General features: G+C 34.9%; 1 protein-coding gene across 2 annotated transcripts in view; it reads right to left on the bottom strand.

The window, feature by feature from the left end:
- Positions 1–19469, bottom strand: part of SH3YL1 (SH3 and SYLF domain containing 1) — a 48157-nt gene that overhangs the window by 6369 nt on the left and 22319 nt on the right. For both annotated transcript variants that reach the window (XM_066314888.1, XM_066314889.1), the window contains exons 8-9: positions 18901–18973; positions 18152–18208 (exon numbers count right to left, since the gene is read on the bottom strand). In XM_066314888.1, coding sequence (XP_066170985.1) covers positions 18152–18208; positions 18901–18973 — 130 coding nt within the window. The remainder of the gene's footprint in view (positions 1–18151; positions 18209–18900; positions 18974–19469) is intronic.

Below are 19469 nucleotides of genomic sequence, written 5' to 3'. Positions count from 1 at the left end.
GCAAGGGGGATTTTACCAGATGATATCCATCTGAAAAGATTATATCTTTTCAACTTCAGCCATTCTGTAATTTGGTGAAAAACTTCAAAGACTCTTTTGAAATAGTTACCTAAAAGTATAAAAGCAGCATGAAAATTTGTAATTGTAGGGAGTTTGGATTGGAACAGGTGTAATCAAAACCCAATCTGATGCTAATGGAACTCACACTGTCAGCATCATCTGATGGTCAGGCCAGACAGAGCAGACTTCCTGTCAGACACTGACTAGCCTTTATCCAGCTAGGGGAGTGCCAGCATGGAGCACACATAGTAGGCACCCACATGTCTCGGAGAATGTGATTTCCTGGCAGGGCCTTCTCGTCAACATATGTTATATGGATGTTATATGGATCACTGTGTTGTAGGGAGTTGCACTGACACACAAACACATCAGTTTAGTCTAGGACTGACAGAGCAACTCTTAGATCAGAGTTCAGTAAAATAAGAGGCTGAAGGGAAAGATTAACTGGAGAAGAAGCAATACCAGAAATAAGATGAAGCAGTAAATGGCAAGAGTAAGTATTATCTTACAGGTATGTCAGTACTTGCTGTGTTCCTCAACAGATAGAGCTAGATCTAAAAATTAAAAAGTAACACTGGCTCCTTGTAGGAAAAGTGAAGGACAGAAAAGAGAAAAAAATGTTTTATAGCTTAAAGCCAGCTTTAAGGGAAAGAACTAAAATCATAGTATGGAATCCAGAAAGTAACCGTTATTCAGCTTTGGCACTCACTGTTTCTAGAGGTCTTACACTCCCTTCCTCCTTTATAATGACTTCAATAAACCTTGAAATGAAGGGTGGATCTGTCAGGGAGTGCTTTTGGTTCTGTTTGAGCTCAACAAGCCTCAAGGTCTATGGAGTTTTATTTCAGTTAGGATTTGGGTAGGGACTACAAAACCCAGAGAGATACATTTTATGCTTGCCATAGCATAGATTAGAATATGAAAGGCAAGGGGTTGGCAATGGAAATGGAGCATAGTAAATTCTGAAGGCGTCAGGGTAACTACTAATGGCAAGGATGGCTCTCTGAAGGAGTGTTAGGGCTCATTATATGAGGAAATAAAGATCCAAATTTCTGACTTGAGAAATGCAGCAGCATTGGGCCATGGTGATGCCTAAAGGCAGACAGAGAAGTGGTTAAATTTCAACTTTGAAGTAAGTAGGTGAACCACTAAGTTAAATCCGTGATACTGACAAGACTGAGATGAAAACTAGATCTGTCAGGGTGTGCTTTAGGTTCTGTCCGAGCTCAAAGACACACTTAAGAGGAGACCCAGAGGAGGAATGTAAAAGATGGACAAAATGATAGGGCAGGAAATTAACTTTGAAGCAAGAACTGAATCTAGATGAGAGTAAAGAAATATTGAATTTGCAAAGGTCAGAGAGAAGGATGTTGCAACAATTGAATCATAACAGGAAAAAAGAGTGGACAAAAGTGGAGACAGAGAGAAAAGGTTGCATCTTTAAAATGATATTCAGAGAACATCTATAAGCCTCGTTGCTCTTATAGTGAATGTGAGAACTTCTAAAGAAATTCAAGTTGAAGAACACATGACCTCTGCAGTGATCAGCAAGAGGAAATTTCAGATTCTATTTGACAATTTTAACCTTGTTCTCTTAATTAGTTAACAAAAGAATACCTGAGTAAAGGAGAAATAGAAATGGTTCTTTGCAGAAAATGCTATCTAGCAAATTAAGGGCACAAAGGACAGCTAGCTGGGAAAACTTAGCAGGAAAATAGAAGGCTGAATAAGGAAGGCTTCTAAGTGACACCCAAAATATAGATGTAAAGGTGATTATAGACACAGCCCAGCAATAGAATTCAGGGATCACAAGTATTACCAAAGAAAGCAGAAGATGAATATTAATCTATCAGGTTACATACAGAAGGACGGAATGCAATTTCTAATATGTGGTTATACACAGGTCAGCAGAGACTTGGAAGTAAGTTACATTTACATCAGTGAATGGCTCCTGTCCATGTTATTGAATTTGATGTCTCCAAATCAGAGTCCAGGTTCCACTGCCCAATCACACTGGCATTACTGATGCTGATAAATTAGCAAAGACTAATTTATCAGCACAGATAGAGCCAAAGGCTTGAACTGGGAGGAAGAGAAACTGCTTTAAAGAAGGTGAAGCACAGTACTGAAGAACTTCAAAACAAGATAAAAGATTAGGCAACAGCAATATGATCAGCCTTGGACTTCATAAGATGAAGGATGAGATGATAATACTGAGAAGAGATATTGTGAATTGGAGCATTAAAAAGAAGCAACTAGATCAGATAGATGCCCGGGAGAGAGAGAGAGGGGAGATAAAACAATGAGAATCTTCTGCATCTGTGAAAGCTCTCAAGTTTAGAGAAGATACAAACTGAGAATGAGTAAACCCATCATATCTGCATCATTATCCTGAAAGATAAACAGTATGAACTGGTAAGAGGGGACAGGCACTGGCTAGGACCTGAAGCATGGTCTAGTAATGCAAGGCCTCCATATAGGCAAGACCAGCAGCTCATAACTAAATAAAGCACATCCTCTGAGACCTAGGTCAGAGTCTGGTGTTGCCAGACAATAAACTACCTTTTTTGCCACTTCTCTTTTTACCCCCATTAGTCATCTGGGAAGGTTATTTCACAGCTGTATTCCCCTGGTTGCTAAGATAACTTCCTTAATGTCTAGCTCCAAGTAGTTCAGTACTGGCATACATTTCTTTTTCTTTTTGTTTGCCAACATTGTGGTTTGGTTGACACCTTTCTTTCTTGACAATTATATGCTTGATTTATGCTTTTATAGTAAAAATCCATTTTTTCTCACCTTCAGACTATTACACTAAAAATAAGATAGCTACCACATCTCAGGGACTCCTTACTCCACTCATTCACTCATTGAACTTCTCCACATCTATTCAGATGAAACTATTTTTTTCTTGCAAATGAGTAAACAGAACATTACCATTAGGTAAAAGGCCTGTAGTAACTGACCTTTCACATTACCATTAAATGAAGAGTTGTTTAAATGGAAGAGTGAAGGAACAGAAGGAACAGAGAACTTACTTTGTGGAGATCATGCATTTAAATATGAATGTGAAAATTGTAATTTTTAAAAAAATTGTGATGAATCAGCACATGAGACTGTCAGAATAGGTTTTTTATGAGGAGATAACCATGAATGAAGAAATCAGCAAATGAAAAATGCAAGCAAAAAGGAGAGCAGAGAACACTGGAGGAACTTGAAGCCACTGAAAGGTGAAGTTCAAGAACAGGAGAAGTATTAGTGATGTAGCAGAGCCACTCTTGTAGCTCAAGACTAAGCTAAATGTAAAATATGTGATAAAGCTAGAAAACACAGAGCTAAGGGGTCAAATCCATTTTGAAGAATCTTAATGAAGTTACAGAAACTAATAACAAAGATCAAGAAAATAAGGCAATGTGTACATAATTTAAAGAAATTTAAATATAGAGAGACAGAGATTTTGAAAATGAATGGATGTATTCCATAATCCCAGAAATCTAAACCCAGAATCAAATTAGAACTCAACATAATAAAGTACTGAATACAGATATTACGCATTAGTTTGACAATCATTAATACAACAAAAAGGCATTTTTTTCCATAAATTGCTTTAATGTTAGTAGGTTTTCAAAGGAGAGAAGCCTATGTTACAATAATGGAACCTATTTTAAGGTTACAAAAAGAAAAAAATAATCAAAAAAATAAGATAGCAAACAGAAGACCAGAGGGATGAAAAGTTAAGAGGGAAGATAAAGATGTCTTAGTGATTAGTGCCTTGATCTGCTTTCTGACCATGAGGTAAATGGTGCAGCTGTTTCAAAGAGACTAAGGAAACAAGACTAAAACTGACCTGTCGATATTAATTTTGAAATACTTAAGAACATCATTAATGAGGTTGAAGTCAAAGCATTAATTATGTACCAGACCACTCATATATATAGAGAAAAAAATCTGTTTCTCTCTTTTCTCCAAAGAATTACAGAGGTGAACTACCAAAGCCTCAATGACAGAGTACCTTGTTCAAGAATGAGACAAATCCAACATCTTGGCTATGTATGATCAGTCATACTGGGGAGTATCAACCTTTTACCATATTTAAATTTACCCTCTTGGTTTTCTTTATATTTTAAGCCTATCTCAACTATTATGTAGAAGCCCAGCTAAGAAAGAGATATAATTTCTTAGGTGAATTGTATCAGGGACAGTCAAAGAAACATTGGAAGAAAACTGAGAAGGAGGTGTGGCAGAAAGATGTAAGGTTTGGTGCTGGGTTTTTGAGTAAACCACTAATTAGTCCAACATACCAGTTTCCTGAAAGTTGTTCAGTACCTTAATGCTAAGGATCTCACACCTTATCTCACTCTTACATTTTGTAATTGCTTTAAAAAGTTTTAAAACAGGAAAGAATACTAGTTTTAAATTAAAATATGTGAATTATAGTACTCTTGGTCATAATATGTCTGATAAATTGCACTCTGAGTTATAACAAAGAAAAAATTGAAGAAACTTTCTTGATATTCTAAACCAAATCTACATCTGTTGATAATCTAAAAGCAAAGTTGTGTCAGTATCTGAAAGAATACATGTATACAACTAAACTTATCTCCTTAGAAACAAAGCAATGTAAACAATTTCATTTATGCAATAACAGTCAAATTTTCACAGAATAATTCTGAAAACACAGAAAAAGATACTCTCATATATAAAGAAATAAAGCTAAAAAAGTACATTATTGTACATTTATTACTACATGCACACATAGAAAAAAATCATTTTTTCTTTTTTTTCCACTCATGACTTTTCAAAGCAATCAAAATTATATAAAGTGCAACTTATGTATTTTATATTTTAAATTTTATTTAAATTTATTTAAATTAAAAAATACATAGATTGCAGGGGTGTGGCTACCATTTTGAGCATCTGGTCAAATTTAAAAACATCTTGCACATATTATGTAATACTTTTATGAAAAGAGATTGGGTCATTTACTTCCTGGAATGCAAAGAAACAAAAATTCCAAAGTCATGAAATATTTAAACAACACTACCTCAAAATGTGCCCTTTATGACCACACACAATAATGAAAACATGGCAGAGAAAGTGTCTCATTCTATATGACTTTTCAAAAATTGGCATCTTGGAGATTAAGACATCATTAAGTATAGTTCACTGAATATGTACACTTTTTAATATTTTATGGATGAAGAAATTTAATGCAAATAATAGTGCGTGTTCTGATGATGTCTGTATTTCCAGGCTTTACCATTTGTAAGTGGTTTCCAACAAATTTAGGTAATGTCAACTTTGGCTCAAAGCTGTAGCTCAGAGCCACAAAGGTGATGTTGAATTCATGTTCACAGCTAGGATGCACAAAAGTTAAGTCAAATTACTGAGTTATTTAAGTTACAGTGATAAGCAGAAATAAAACACACTATAATGTTGAAAGTCAGTTACTGGGCCCTTATGGGGCAATGTCCATTCTCAGGCTTTACCATTCACTACATTTAAAGGCCTGAATAGGCTTAAAACAGCAGCATCTTGGGAAAGTGGCAAATCTGTTTAAGAACTTATGAAGGAAATAATGTAAGGAAAGTCAGAGAAATATGAAAGTAAGTGCCATATGAATTACTACATAGAGAATAAGAGGTCAGTAAATTAAAAGATTTCATACTTTCTTCTCTTGTGACAAGACAAAACATCAGCCAGTGAGGACTGGGGAAAACGGAGTAAAGAAGAACCATACTGCAGTGTATTATATACTATGACTGCAGAAATTAACTTTCCCACTCCCATATGGCAACAAAATATTACACATTCTAATGGCTAATTAGAAAAAAATCTTCAAGCAACTCCCGTTTAGAAAGAAAAACAGTAGCCTAACTGTATCTTAAATACTAAAAGTTATGAAAATAATTTCAGTTTCTTAATCACACAAGAATGGAGATGAGCTCTTCTCTACCCAATGTGCTTATTTTCTATATTCTTAGCTCTCACCTCTCAGCTTTTAGCTTAAGAACAAAGGGATTTATCTCAGCTTCTAGAGCAGAACAGATGTATACTTACTTAAAAATTTAATTTTAGTTGTTTCCGGACATATAACAAACCAAGTGTATGTTCAACCAAGCCTTCTAAGTGAAATCTCAAATGTCCCATTCACATTAAACTACTAATTTCCTTAATGGCCTTTTACATTTTGTTTTTTAAATGTAGAATCACCCCAAAAAACCTCTGCATACACAAAACAACAACCTCAGCTCTCACTGGACAGGTGTTTGGGAAGGCCTAAATATGCACAGTAGATTTGACATTTTACATCTACAGGTACTAATCTGATATAATCAGATATATTCTGTACAGATACTTGAAGTATGTCATATGCCACCATTGATCCAAATAATCTCCAATAATGCTCATCTGATCAAAGGTCAGGAGACATGATATTCAGCAAATCACACTCAGGACAAATAATTTCTTGCTTAGCTGTTTCTTTGCCAATAATTACTGCTTGTTTTGGGCAAGTAAACAAAATCACCTGTCTTTCTTTACTTCCTGAATAAAAGCTTCTTAAGACACTCAAGTATTTCATTTCAATATTGACGTCTGCAAATAATCAGTTCTTCATGACTAAGAAAATGGGTGTGAGCTTCACTGTCTTTGGGGTAAAACCATACTCTTTAAATGCCTCACAAATGCCTATTTGTGCTCAGTTAAACAAACCTGCTCTGAGGAGGGAGAGAAGGCATAAGTTGCATTATCTCTATTCCACGTTCACTTATTGGCAAAGAATTGTTTTATACCTAGAACACCTGAAGGCTATTTTTTTACAGCAGCTTTAGATTTAAGGCAATTTCAAAATCAAAGAATGGCTTGGCTTGGAAGGGACCTGAAATCCAGATAAATGGCATCTGTAGCCCTTTCCATGTCCACTCCATCACAGTCACTCCATCACAGAAGTTGATTGGGTTGGTCAGGCAGGACCTGCTCGTGGTAAAGCCATGCTGGCTGTCTCAAATCACCTTCCTGCCTCCCTGTCCTTTAGTATAGCTTGTAGGAGGATCTGTTCTGTGACTTTACCAGGCACAGAGGTGAAATTGACAGGTGTGTAGTTCCTGGGGCCCTATTTTCCATCCTTTTAAAGAGGTGTATAATGTTTTCCTTTTTTCAGTCACCTGTAAAATGTATTCAAGGTACATTGATAACATCAAGGAAGGCCTGTATGATGCCAGGAACTACTCCCTTTAATATGTTTCAGTACTAAATGTACACCCAAGTTCTTGAAAGGAAAGCAAAACCAGATGTTAAGCCCTCTTCCACTTCCATGAGGACTGCCTCAGCAAACCCTGTTTTTTGATTTAGTTGCAATGGTAGATGTTATGTATTACTTTAATGGGGTACTTTCTCCAGGTTTCCACTGTTACAAAGCCATCCAGTTGATTTTCAGAATAACTTAATAACTACATTCTCTATAAACAAAGAAGTGTTGGCTGAAAAGAACTAGTCAAGGCAAAGTTAGCCACCAATGTTCCATATAAGGTACAAGACCCTCAAATTTGCAGCAAAGCCTCAACAGATAAAAAGTTCATCATCAGCTCAAATCTGTATGCATGGAATGAAGATGTTATATACACTTTTGTAAGAGACTCACAAAACTCAGGAAAATACTTACATATTTTTGACCTTTTCTAGATAAGCTAGAAATGGATCATTTCAAAGCAGATTCCATATTAGCAACTCGTGTTGGTACTGAACAGCATCATGTCTAGCAAACAAAACTGGTGATTGAAACAGACCTGACTATATTTAAAGTTTAAGTCACTATGCAAATTTAGCTCATTCGGTATGAAATGTATTTCGCTGGTTTTGAGTTTCTGACCCACTAGGGAACATGCTGGCTTATCATCTTCATCTGCTGATGGAATACTTTCTATCTTTATTTCAGCATACTCAGCTTTTGCATTAAAGCAGTGCCTTTTTTGTTAAGCATCTGTGGTTGTATTTGATATTTAGGATATAAAAAACCCTCTACCTCCTACTTGCAAGAGGCAATTCTGTAACAGTACTTTTGGTGATTACTTTTTTGGATTTTTCTGCCTTTTCAAAAAACAATTATATTTTTATTCAAAGTGAAAAGGTCAAATAAACCATATCAATGTCAAGGGTTTTATCATGCTCAAGAGTACATGAATGGAAATAATGCCTGTGGTGAAAACATACTGCAAAAGCTGAGATGCAATGCTAAGCATAGCCTTCATATTCTGAAAAGCAAAGTACAGTGACATGAACTGAACTCTGTTTTATTCAGGTCAAACTGATGATCTAGGAATGATCTGGGGCTCTTTTATGTTGACGAGCTTCTCCATGTTTCATCTACACACACTGTCTCTGCATTTTGATTCTCAAATCTCTGTATGGTCAGCTTCAAAATTTCTGCCAAGGGTATTACTGGCACATAAGCTGGTTCACTTGATAGAAGTCCTAGCTTTTACAGTGGTCTGGGAAACAATCTACAGTCTCAAGAAAAAAAACCCAAAGAATAGTAAATGCAACAATCCCATACAGTTTCTGCCAGTTTCTTAGGGTAATGCTTTGTGAAATACTGATTGAATTTTTTTTTTCTTTTTGCTTTGCAAGGAGAAATACTTCTCTGCACTGGCTAGAAAAATGGCTAAAATAACAAAATTCTATGAGACAAAGAGTATAACTCCATAGAGACAAAGAGTATAAATAATAATACCGTACAAGGCCTCATTTGAAGGTCCGTTCACAATCCTTATCATCAATGTTTAAAACTGGTTGAGACAATAGCAGACCAAGAACAGAAAGCCTGTTATCAAGGTAAAATGAAAATGAGTTTCACAGAGTAAAACCAATTAAAGATGTTACTACTTACTACTATGCAAAGGAATCAGACAGAAAAGTATTTTTGCTGGAGAACTAGAAAGCATGAGAAAAGAGTAATTAATCTTGATAAGAAAAAAAAGAGATGAAAAGGAGAGTTTCAAGTCATTGTGAAAGATTCAGAAACTGCTTTCTGTAAAAAGGAGCAAGTAAATATCTCCTGTTTTAATACAAAGTCTAGTACTTTCATAAGATTGAAAATCTGCAATACGTAGAAAAGTCTTGTTAACTTCAGCTGCACTAAGGGACATAGGGGCTGTTGAAATCTATGCTAGGATTTATTTTTGCCACAATTACTAATTCTCATTGCTTATATGTTCCTTTGGCAGCAGTACAGCCATTACTAATTCTACCTACACCAGGCTCCATCAACTTACAATGTCAAAAGGTATTCAATCAATGTTCCTCTCCTGTGCCAAATGGTGAGTCAAGTACTCAATTGTACTTCCACTTACAGTATCTCATGGCACAATCCTGTAATCATTTGACCACACTTTAAAATGGTAGGAGAAAGGTAGATAGCCCCTATTCATTACAGAACAGTTTCAGCAAGAGCTAGAAGTGGCACAGAACCATAAACTAGAGCCTAATCTGATCAGTGCAAACTCTGCAACCTGCAACATCCACCATCACGTGGATGAAGCATCTTCGACAGCCATTATCATCCTTGGTGTGCTGATTATTATACTTCCCAGCTAAGCACAAGCAAACTTTGCAGAATACTCATTACATCAGCCTCATCAATTATGATAAAGCTCTTGAAATGAAAAAGCAAACAGTACCACAATTTTCAGTTGAAATTTAAGAATGGTATTAACAGTATTCTTCATACATATGCTTTTAAGTAAAATGAAATATTGGCTGTATACATGCTCTTTAAAAAGAAAAAAACGAACAGTAATCACATCCCATGGCTCAAGCATAAGGAAATTCAGGCATGCAGATGGGATTCAACCTCTGGCCCAAATTTGTCCAGTGTGTGAAAAATGTGAAGGCAGATTTTTCCCTCAACAGTATCTCCAAACTTACTCTGCTGTCTCAACCTCAAATTCTGTCTCATCCTTCGGTAGTTGCTGACAAAAGGCAGAAATGTCAGGAATAGAGAAGACATAGTCTAAATCTTATGGCAGAGTCCAATACTTGAAATTGTGGACTAGAGTAAGTTTTCCCATTATATTTTTCCTTACAGAGGAATTTTCTATTTTCCTATTTTTAATCTTCTTTTGACACCTTCCTTGCTACATAGCAAAGGAGATGCTAAAAATACAAACATTCACCACTGAGAGAAAAGAGAGAAAAGAGGGATGCAAGTCTCACTGCATATGAAAAAATTAACACTTCCATTCCACAACAGTAGAGGTCACTTCTATTTGAGCTTCTTCAAGAAAAAAACAACTGGAAAAAATATTTGAAGGTTACCTAATATGGTAAAAAAGCTGTTAATGAGAAAGACAAACCAAATGAAATATAACCAGAGAAGTCTCAATGCAAACCTTGCCAGACTTCTTCATGAAAAGGTTATAAGTTTCTTGAAATCTTGTCTTTTTGTAGAAGTGAAAAGCATCATTACACCATTTATAGAACAGTTATTTGCTGTACTAGTTTAGCTTACATTAATGTCTGTGGGGTTTTGTTTGTTTGTTTGTTTTGTTTTGTTTTTTCTTTTTTTTCCTCCCATGGCCTCCTATTTCTTGTTCAGGGACTGACAGTGTTTTGACAAATGGTGAATGACCTTTTTGGTTCAATCAGCAATAGCCAGCTGACTGACCTGCATGACATAACACTGAACCAGCATAGCCAAGGTAGATGCAGGACTCCAGGTCCATCCATGACAGAGGATTACTGTCCATGACTGAAGAATTCACTTTTTGGAGAATCATGGCACCTAATTTTACTGCTTATGGGAAAACACCATTAAAGCAGGTGTTCCATCAGGGTGAAAAATAAGAATTTCCCAGAGAAAAGAAAGTCTTCCCTTAGTATTTAGTATGAAGTAGATGTTTTCATTCCTGCTATAAGCATGGATCTGTAAAGCATCAGCCCACCATTAGTGCACAAAGACCTCCATTTCTTACAATAGTGTTAGCTTTTGTCTCAAGTCAGTCAAGCACAGGGCATTTCTCTGCATTCTGGAGAGAAATCCTGTACATCTATCACTTCCTTGAGACAGTCAAAATTTCTGTTTGGCTTCAAGTACTGTAAATGAAACAGAAGCCCCAATACTCTCAAAGAGTTTTCTGGATAATAGAAAAATAATTTAAGCTTGCTTTAGTCCTACTCCTTGAACAACACAGAAGAAAATACTATCTAAAGCAGCACACAGCTTTGAAACAACATTTAACATGTATTGCAAATGCTAATGCACTAATCTGTGTGTGTTACAATGGCTTCGGACAAGACTTCAATCTGTACTATTTAAAATTTATATGCTCCTGTGAACAATTTCATGTTTTAATTCTGTGAATGAGAATTATCACCTTAGTGGTGCTTTACACTTTAAAAAAATACACGTAGATTACACTGAAATTTTTCTGTGCTTTAGCTCTGATTTCCTGATTTTTATTCCAAACCATTAAAAAAAATCGAGAAGAAAAATATTGTTACCCATGCCAGAGTAGCTGGTTCATACTTAGCACAACAGTCCTCTGGCCACGCATGCACACATACATCAGAAAGACCCTAATTTCATTCCAGCATGTCTGACCTCAATCTCTCTGTGCCTTGTTGTATTTTGAGTTAGCTGATTATATGCATCAAGTTATTTGTTTCAGTATGACCAGTGAAAGCCTGCACGCTGCATATTTTCCTATCAGCTTGCCACAACATAAGCCATAAGAAGCTTGATTATCTGACTTATCACATTCATGATAGTAATAGTACGATCCTAGTAAAAGTGAATCAGGGATAAAAATAGTCTCAAAAATAATTTCCTGGGATTTCCTGGGTTTGGTTAGTATTAAGAAAGAGCTCATAATAGCAAGAAAATTAATACTGTGGGGGACCACCAGATGGATGTTTTATTTTTCTAGTAACTAAATATAAACATGTCACAAGTCTTGCCATGAAAAACACAAAAATAGACCAAGCTCAGCTAAAACTCTTAAAACAAAACAAAAACTCCCATACTTTAGTGTACCAAATTAGTAGACAATGTCATGAAGGATTATGGCAGAAACATTATATGTCACACACTGTAAAATTTTTCTAAAACAAATACCTATTTGTCGCACTGAGCTTATTGATTTTATAGTTTATAATCTGCTAAGAGTTTCTCATCAAATTATAGTATTGAAGGAACAGATTACTGCACAGCTTGATGAGGGTTCTTCCTTACTGTAGTTCTACTTGATCCTACAGGAAATCTCTTCCTTTCTTGGAAAAGGAGTAATTCATAAACTGAAGAATAAAAAGTGGCTTTTTTCCAGTTGCACATACAGAGCATATATCCACAACCCCTAAAGAAGTATGTACACATCTGATTTTATTAGGTTTTCATGGATGATTTAATTTCCAGTTCTAAAGCAAAATGATTTTTTCCCCTCACTGTGAACCACAGTCTTCCTCCATCCTCAAAAACAAGAGGTTCTGCACTCTTTCTCCATTCCAGGTCTATGCAGATATCGGGTACAAAAACATTTTCTAATCTTACTTAACTAAAAGTTAAACGTTTTTGATTCAATTTACTACAATTCAAGTTGGCAAAGGAAACTTTAGAATGATGAAACCATTTAAAATCATCTTGATCCAGAACAGACAGAAAGAATCAAATAGTGAAATACTGACAACATCCTATAAAGGTAGATTCAATGTATATGCTTTCTTACAACAAAGGAAAAGCAAAAATTCAGGTATTATACTAAGAAGAAGTTAGTCTGAGACCACAGAGATAGCCGATTTTGTTTGTTTCACAGCTCATGGAATATTTTTTACTTTCCTGCTTTGGCACTTAGTCTTAAACAAAAATGCCCAATTCAAAAGTCACTCATAAAGATGAGACTTGGGCCCACTTACATTTCTTTTGCAGCACAGTTGTCAGATTTTTTTTGTCAGTAGACATTTCTAAACTTGGAACTGCACAGTGAGTATAAACAGTTGCATGTTAGATTTCCAGTTAAATCTGAGTTGTTCCAAAATAGTACTGGTTTTGTTAAACTTAAGTTGAGAAATACATATATAAAAAATAAAGTGATTGCTTCAATACATATTTACCAAAGCAAGCCCATTTTAAAATTGCAAGCACATAGAGTGATGTTCTCTTTCAGCAGCTCCAACTAAAGATTCCATTTTTTCATTATACTGTGTTATAAAAGCTCAGCACCACACGTAAGTAGAGGTACTAATTAATGCAGAGACTGCTAGAATGGTGTCCATGTTCCAGCTTATATTTTTCTTTTCCAAGTTTGATCAATATTACCCAAGACAGTAGTAACTTTCAACATAACAAGGTAACGAATCAGATGTAAACTGAACTGCAGAACAGGTATGCAAGAAAAATAAGTGAAACAGGAGATGAAATCACAAGCAAAAAATATTTTAAAGTATCTGAGGTGAAGAGGTCTATGGATTCTTAGTCCAAATAATTATGTTGGCTTAGTTAACACATTTTTAACTGGACATTAAAAAAAAAAAACCTAATGTACCAATAAAGGCAAATTCACATACAGAACCCAAATTTTACTTCACAAAATACACTTCAGGAGGCATGAAATCTGTCTTGGAATTCTCTTGGGAAGCAGATTTTCACAGATCTACTGAACCATCTGGCATTCATAGATTACTGAAAGAAAAACTGAAATAATCTCTGAAATTACAGAGAAGTGGACCAGGCCTGATTCCTGGAGAACTGTAACCATGAAAACAAACATCTCTGATGCATTTAGTTAACACAAACTGGATTTTCCACCTCATGGTAACACCTAATCAAAAAGGGTCGATATTACCTCAATTGTTTTAAACATAGATAAGGAACACTCAAGAAGGTTAAAATAAGTAAATAAATAATAGAAAATATAAGGATGAGAGTTTAGTGCAAATTCATTAGAGGTTTTAGGAGCCCAAATCTATTACTGATTACAGTATATATTACTGATTACAGCCCAAATTACTGATCTCAGTGAGCTCACACCTCAGAATTTGCTATTTGTATTATTACTAAAAATTTGAGAGGAAAGAGAAAATTACTTTTGACAAAGAGCTCATCAATCTGTTTGGCAATCAAAAGAAAGATGAAGGAAGACCAAAAAGTGATTTGATTACAGCACAAATGTCTTAAAGACAACAAGAGGAGAACAAAAAAAAAAAAAGCTCCTCTGCGTAGCAAAGGCTCTTTAATATATTGAAGAAAGCCACAACAAATATTGTCTAAAAGCTGCAAACAAATTCATGTAGGAAGACATGAATTTTTAATAATGAGGTTGACGAATCACTCAAATCATCATTGAAGGAAGAAGGAGTATTTTTAACTTCTTAAAAACAGTGACAACTTTCTCATCTGCCTTCATATCCTCATCAGGAGGCTTGATACAGCACTTCTTTCAGTATGTGAAAATATAAATGTATGCCTATTGGGACAATAAAAATCTGTTAATAGCTTATTTTATTTTCAAAGTGAAAAGTGTTTTCAAAAAAAAAAACCTAGTTGAAATTAATTTTTTTTTTCTTTTTAGTTTTACTGTACTCAGGTTGGAGTGTGTCAATTTTATGCAAAATAGTTAAAAAGTTCAATGGCTGCAGGTAATTTATTGCATTCAAAAATCCAAAGATGAGAGCAAATATTTTTCTTAAGATAAAAAATTTTGAAATATTTAGTTTAATAATTGTGGAAGGTAAGAAAGACAGTGCTTCTGAGAGCAATCTAAAAAAATATTCCTAAATATTCAGGATTCACAGTCATAAGTTACTATGGGTTTCTTGAGCAAATCATTTGACCCCTTAAAAATGCAGACAGCATCATTACTTTCTCCAAATTATCATAAAATACTTATACTGTTATCAAAAAACTGCTTTTGTGTTTAATATTACTATTTTGTCTTAAAGTATTGTAAGAATTTAAGCCCATGGTGACATTTGATAATTGTGAATGAATAGTGAAAGAACAGTGTTTGGAAGGAAGAAGCTTCCGTTTTCATCCCCACTCCTGTCTCCAGTCTGTTTCCTAATTGTTTCAGCATCTTGGCAATTTCAAGTGATTTCTTTCCAAACATGTGAAACAGTCCTTTTCTGATTAGCTGAGCTGAAGAAAAAGTGAAAAATATCTGACTTATGATTTGAATGAACGGCCTGTTATCGATTCAGTTCTCACCAACATTCACCTCAAGCCAGGTTCAAATTTTACTAGCAGATCACTACTCCTGCTGCCACCAGTTCAGCTGGGAAACCACATCACTGTAACATTTTAAGAATTGTATACTATTCTTAAACTGTTAGGAGAGTAGGCATGTGATTAACCATTTAACAACATTTTTGGTTACTTGCTGCTCCATGGCAGAACCCCAAGCAGAAAAAACTACAAATCATAACACTAATGAAAATCTAATATCTAGGATCAGATATTCCAGGAGTGACAAACCATGAACCTAATGTATCTAGAAAAATTGTCAAAATGAAATAAACTCCTGAGTCTACAATGTCCAAGTAGTCACTAAAGAATCATGGGTTGTTTGTATTACATATGTGCTACAGAAGTCCAAAGAATCATCCACCCAGAAAAAGAAGAGCTAGGTTGAGATAATAAATCTTGGAAGGGCGACTCAGCCCTTTTAGTTGATTTTACAACAGAGGGGACAAGTAGAAAAATGAAAATGCAAATGCCTAATTCTAGTAAAGAACACATGAACTTTCATAATCATAAGCAAATCAAATTTCTTTATTTAGTGAGTCTTCAGAAAAATGTCTATTCATGGAGAAACGTCATACTTCACTGAATCACAATAACTGTATCAGCTGTTATTTTGTTGTGGTTTTTTGTTGTGGTTGTTTTGGGGTTTTATTTCCCAAAACTGTAAAAGGTCTGTGCAATTTTTAAACTGCATCTAAATAAAATATGTTGTATTCCCAAGATTTTGAGAACATTTAAAACACTACTAAAGCTCATTTTACAACTAAATGCATTACCTTAAGCATTATTCAGTTACATGAAAACAATCTCCTTGTATCTGAGTTCAAGTATCACATTATCAGTTTAGAAAACCATGTTTTTAATTTATCTTTCTTCTTGCATTTAAAATAGGTTATATTACATTACTTATCTATATAATTCAAGTACACAGAAAATAATTAAAAATGTTTCATCCACAAGTTTAGTTCTTCTTTCATATAATGAGAAGAGTTAATATTTCAACCTTTCTACTACTTGTATAACTGTTGCAAAACCAAATGCTGGTAACACAATGCCATGTTGCCTCTTCCCCAACCAAAGACCTCTTCCTGCAACCCAGACCAGCTTGATGCTCAGCATTAAAACCTACCTCCACATAGCCATTATACCTAACATATAGCTTCCTAAAGATAAAATTCATTCACTCTTTTATTGGTTATCTACATGTATTTTTTAAACCAGAAAGACATAAAAAATTTTGAATATGTCTTTTACAGATCACCATAGAAGAACATCCGTTGCAGTAGCTACTCCTGCAATAAAGATTGATGTGTGTGTTATAACTGCTAGGTAGCTCTACTGAAATAATCTGCACAATAAATAGGCAGAACAGATTCAGGAGGAGGCTTCATCCCCCACCATTAACACACCCCCTGTGAAAGGGACTGTGACTCTTGACTTCAACCTTAATTGCTCCCTGCAATAAGAAAAAACCTTTAGCCTTTAGAAACAGAGTATTTCTGTGGATTCAGAAAGCATTTGAATTGTTACCTATGGAAATGTAGTCTGCAAAAGAAAGCCAAATATACCATGCCATCATTAAGACAAGATCCTACTTCCCCTTGCATTCCTCAAAGATAACCTTGTATATTTCAAGAAATTGCTAGAAATCCCCAGTAGCAGACTGAATCTATATCTTGACTTCAAAGAATCTGGAAAGCCATTCAGCAGATGGATCTGGAATATTTTTACATTGTCACTTGCACCTGAATAGAAGAGCACTCCCTTCAATATAGCAAATGTGTGCAAGCTTTAGAAACCTGTTCTCAGTTGGTCAGGGCTTTGGTAAGAAAGCTTAATTTTAATAGCCAGAAGACCAGTTCTTCACTCATGGATGACAGCTATTGAGTATAGACCACTAGAGTCATCTTCCTTTCCCTCATAAAAGTCCTACAACACAATAACAAATCTTGATTCTTGGGAAGTCTCTAATCTGCATAAGTCACATTGACAGCTCAGCTTAGGATAATCCTATGTTGGCCCCTTCAACAGACAAGCTTATCAAGAACACGTATGAAGAGAAGATATGAAAAAGGATGTAAAGACAATGACACATAATTAATCTTAAGTTTGAGTGAAAAGCTCTAATTACTTTTTGCCTGAAACAGACTTTTCATTGTGATCTATTATCAAGCTCAATTTTAGCTCTATTTGTGGAAGTAAAAAAGAGATATTTTGTTTAATTTTTTTTTCAAGTGAGCATGCAATACATGAAAATATAAGTACATATTCTTATATATACATATGTAATATGGAATGCAAATACTGCACAATAAGAGTCTCCTGGTAAGAGCTGAAAGTGCTTTAAACATCAGAAAATCAATAGAACATCAAACAAGTAATATCTTAAGTGTAACACAGAGTTATTCCAGTATAAAAACCTGAAGAAGAAATGTACATCTGTGTTTATGCCAGCATAATCAGGTCTCATCTGCAGAAGCACTTTCAAAATTAAAACAGAAATTGTTGTACATTGCATAAGGACTTAGATGGAAGCTTGTTATGTCAGCTTCCTTTTTCATTTCAATTAGGTGGTAACATAGAACAATTTTACTACTTCAGGTGCATTTTTCAAGCTCACAGAATAAAAAAACAAAAACTTGTGCTGCTCAGAAAAAGAACATCATTGTTAAAATGTAAGCCAGGGAATAAGATAAATGTTTATTAAATATTTTCAGGAGATCATAGAAGATCTCTTTTTAACACATAGACAATATAGAAAAATATCAATGGCCATATATTTTTACATATCTTTCAAAGTACTTTTAGGACTTCTCAGATTCTACACTGTATTAATAAAGTAAAGTTAAGCTTAGTACTTACCCACAGATGCATAATCACTGGGAAGTTCAGGATAAAGTTTGTTTGTATTCTTTTTAGCTGAAAGAGAAAATAAAGTAGCAATTTATATGACATGCTAACATATATTGTTATACTTCATATACTGCTCTTGTAATACAAGTGCAACAGTTATTAATTGATTGCAGTTAACTAAGGAGCAGTGCAAAAGAAAGAAATACAGACATCGCCTCATATGCTTAACCAGAGAATGAAGTTAACAAGACGACCTGCGCAGTAAAGCCTCTTTTTGAATGAAAGCACTTTGTTAAGACAAACTCTTAAAGTCAAAATTCTTCCTCTTCTGCTCTACTGTGAAACTTCTAATGATGAAAAGATAATGACAACCTAAAGAAAAACTATGATTTCTAGAAACCTGAAGTTTCCAGAACTCAGACCAGCACTTTCTAGTAGCAGTGTTCTTCTAAGAAGTTTCATCGTAGTATGGGGCTTCTCTGTATCCAGTAATATGAATATTTCCTTTGAATTATTATGTAATTCTGTAACTGTAAAAACACTTCCTGTAGCAAATCTGTCAGAGAGAAAAGGTTGGTTAATATAAAACAAATCCTTTAGTGTTTATCACTCATGGCACTCCATCAACATGCTTTCAGTGTTTGTCCAAGGAAGAATATTTAAAACACATTTCTATAGAGGCAGCTGCATAGTATTAATTAGCTTTAATGCTCTAACTTTATAAAGAGAATTAATTAGCCATTATCAAAAATTTTCACCTGGTGGTGTAGGTCTAACAGCAGGTTTAGGTGGTTCTGGTCTGGATGATGGTCTAGCAGGTCGGTCATTTACCTAAAGTACACAATTTTCTTAAAACATAGATTCACATCTGGACATAGATGGTCACTTCAGAGCCTAGAAGTATGTCAAGTTACACTGAAAAAATTAAAATTGCTCTTTCTCCAGTACACTTGTAGGAACTCAAGAAGCATACTGAACACTAGTGACATACACATGACACTGAAGTAAATCACCATGGATTTAACAAAGCTGAAAGTAGATGCTTGTCTATCAGCAACATCAACATATGTAAGAAAATATCCTCTACAGCCCCAGTATTACATTATAAATGTGATTGTCTGAATGGAAGACAGAAAAAGTAGAAAAAACTAAGAATATCCAATTTGCGATTAACTTGACTAAAAATACTTGGTCAAACACTCCTAATCATCACTCAGATTTGATAATCACAAAACAAGGATATACTTTGTTATTCTGGAAGATGCCAAGCAAACCCAGCCACATTCTTGCCCCCAAGAGCCTGGAAGGGAAATACTGGAACAAATGT

The sequence above is a fragment of the Sylvia atricapilla genome, chromosome 3 (genome assembly GCF_009819655.1).
Source record: "Sylvia atricapilla isolate bSylAtr1 chromosome 3, bSylAtr1.pri, whole genome shotgun sequence".
In the NCBI taxonomy this organism is placed as follows: domain Eukaryota; kingdom Metazoa; phylum Chordata; class Aves; order Passeriformes; family Sylviidae; genus Sylvia; species Sylvia atricapilla.
This window is presented reverse-complemented; position numbering and strand designations above follow the sequence as displayed.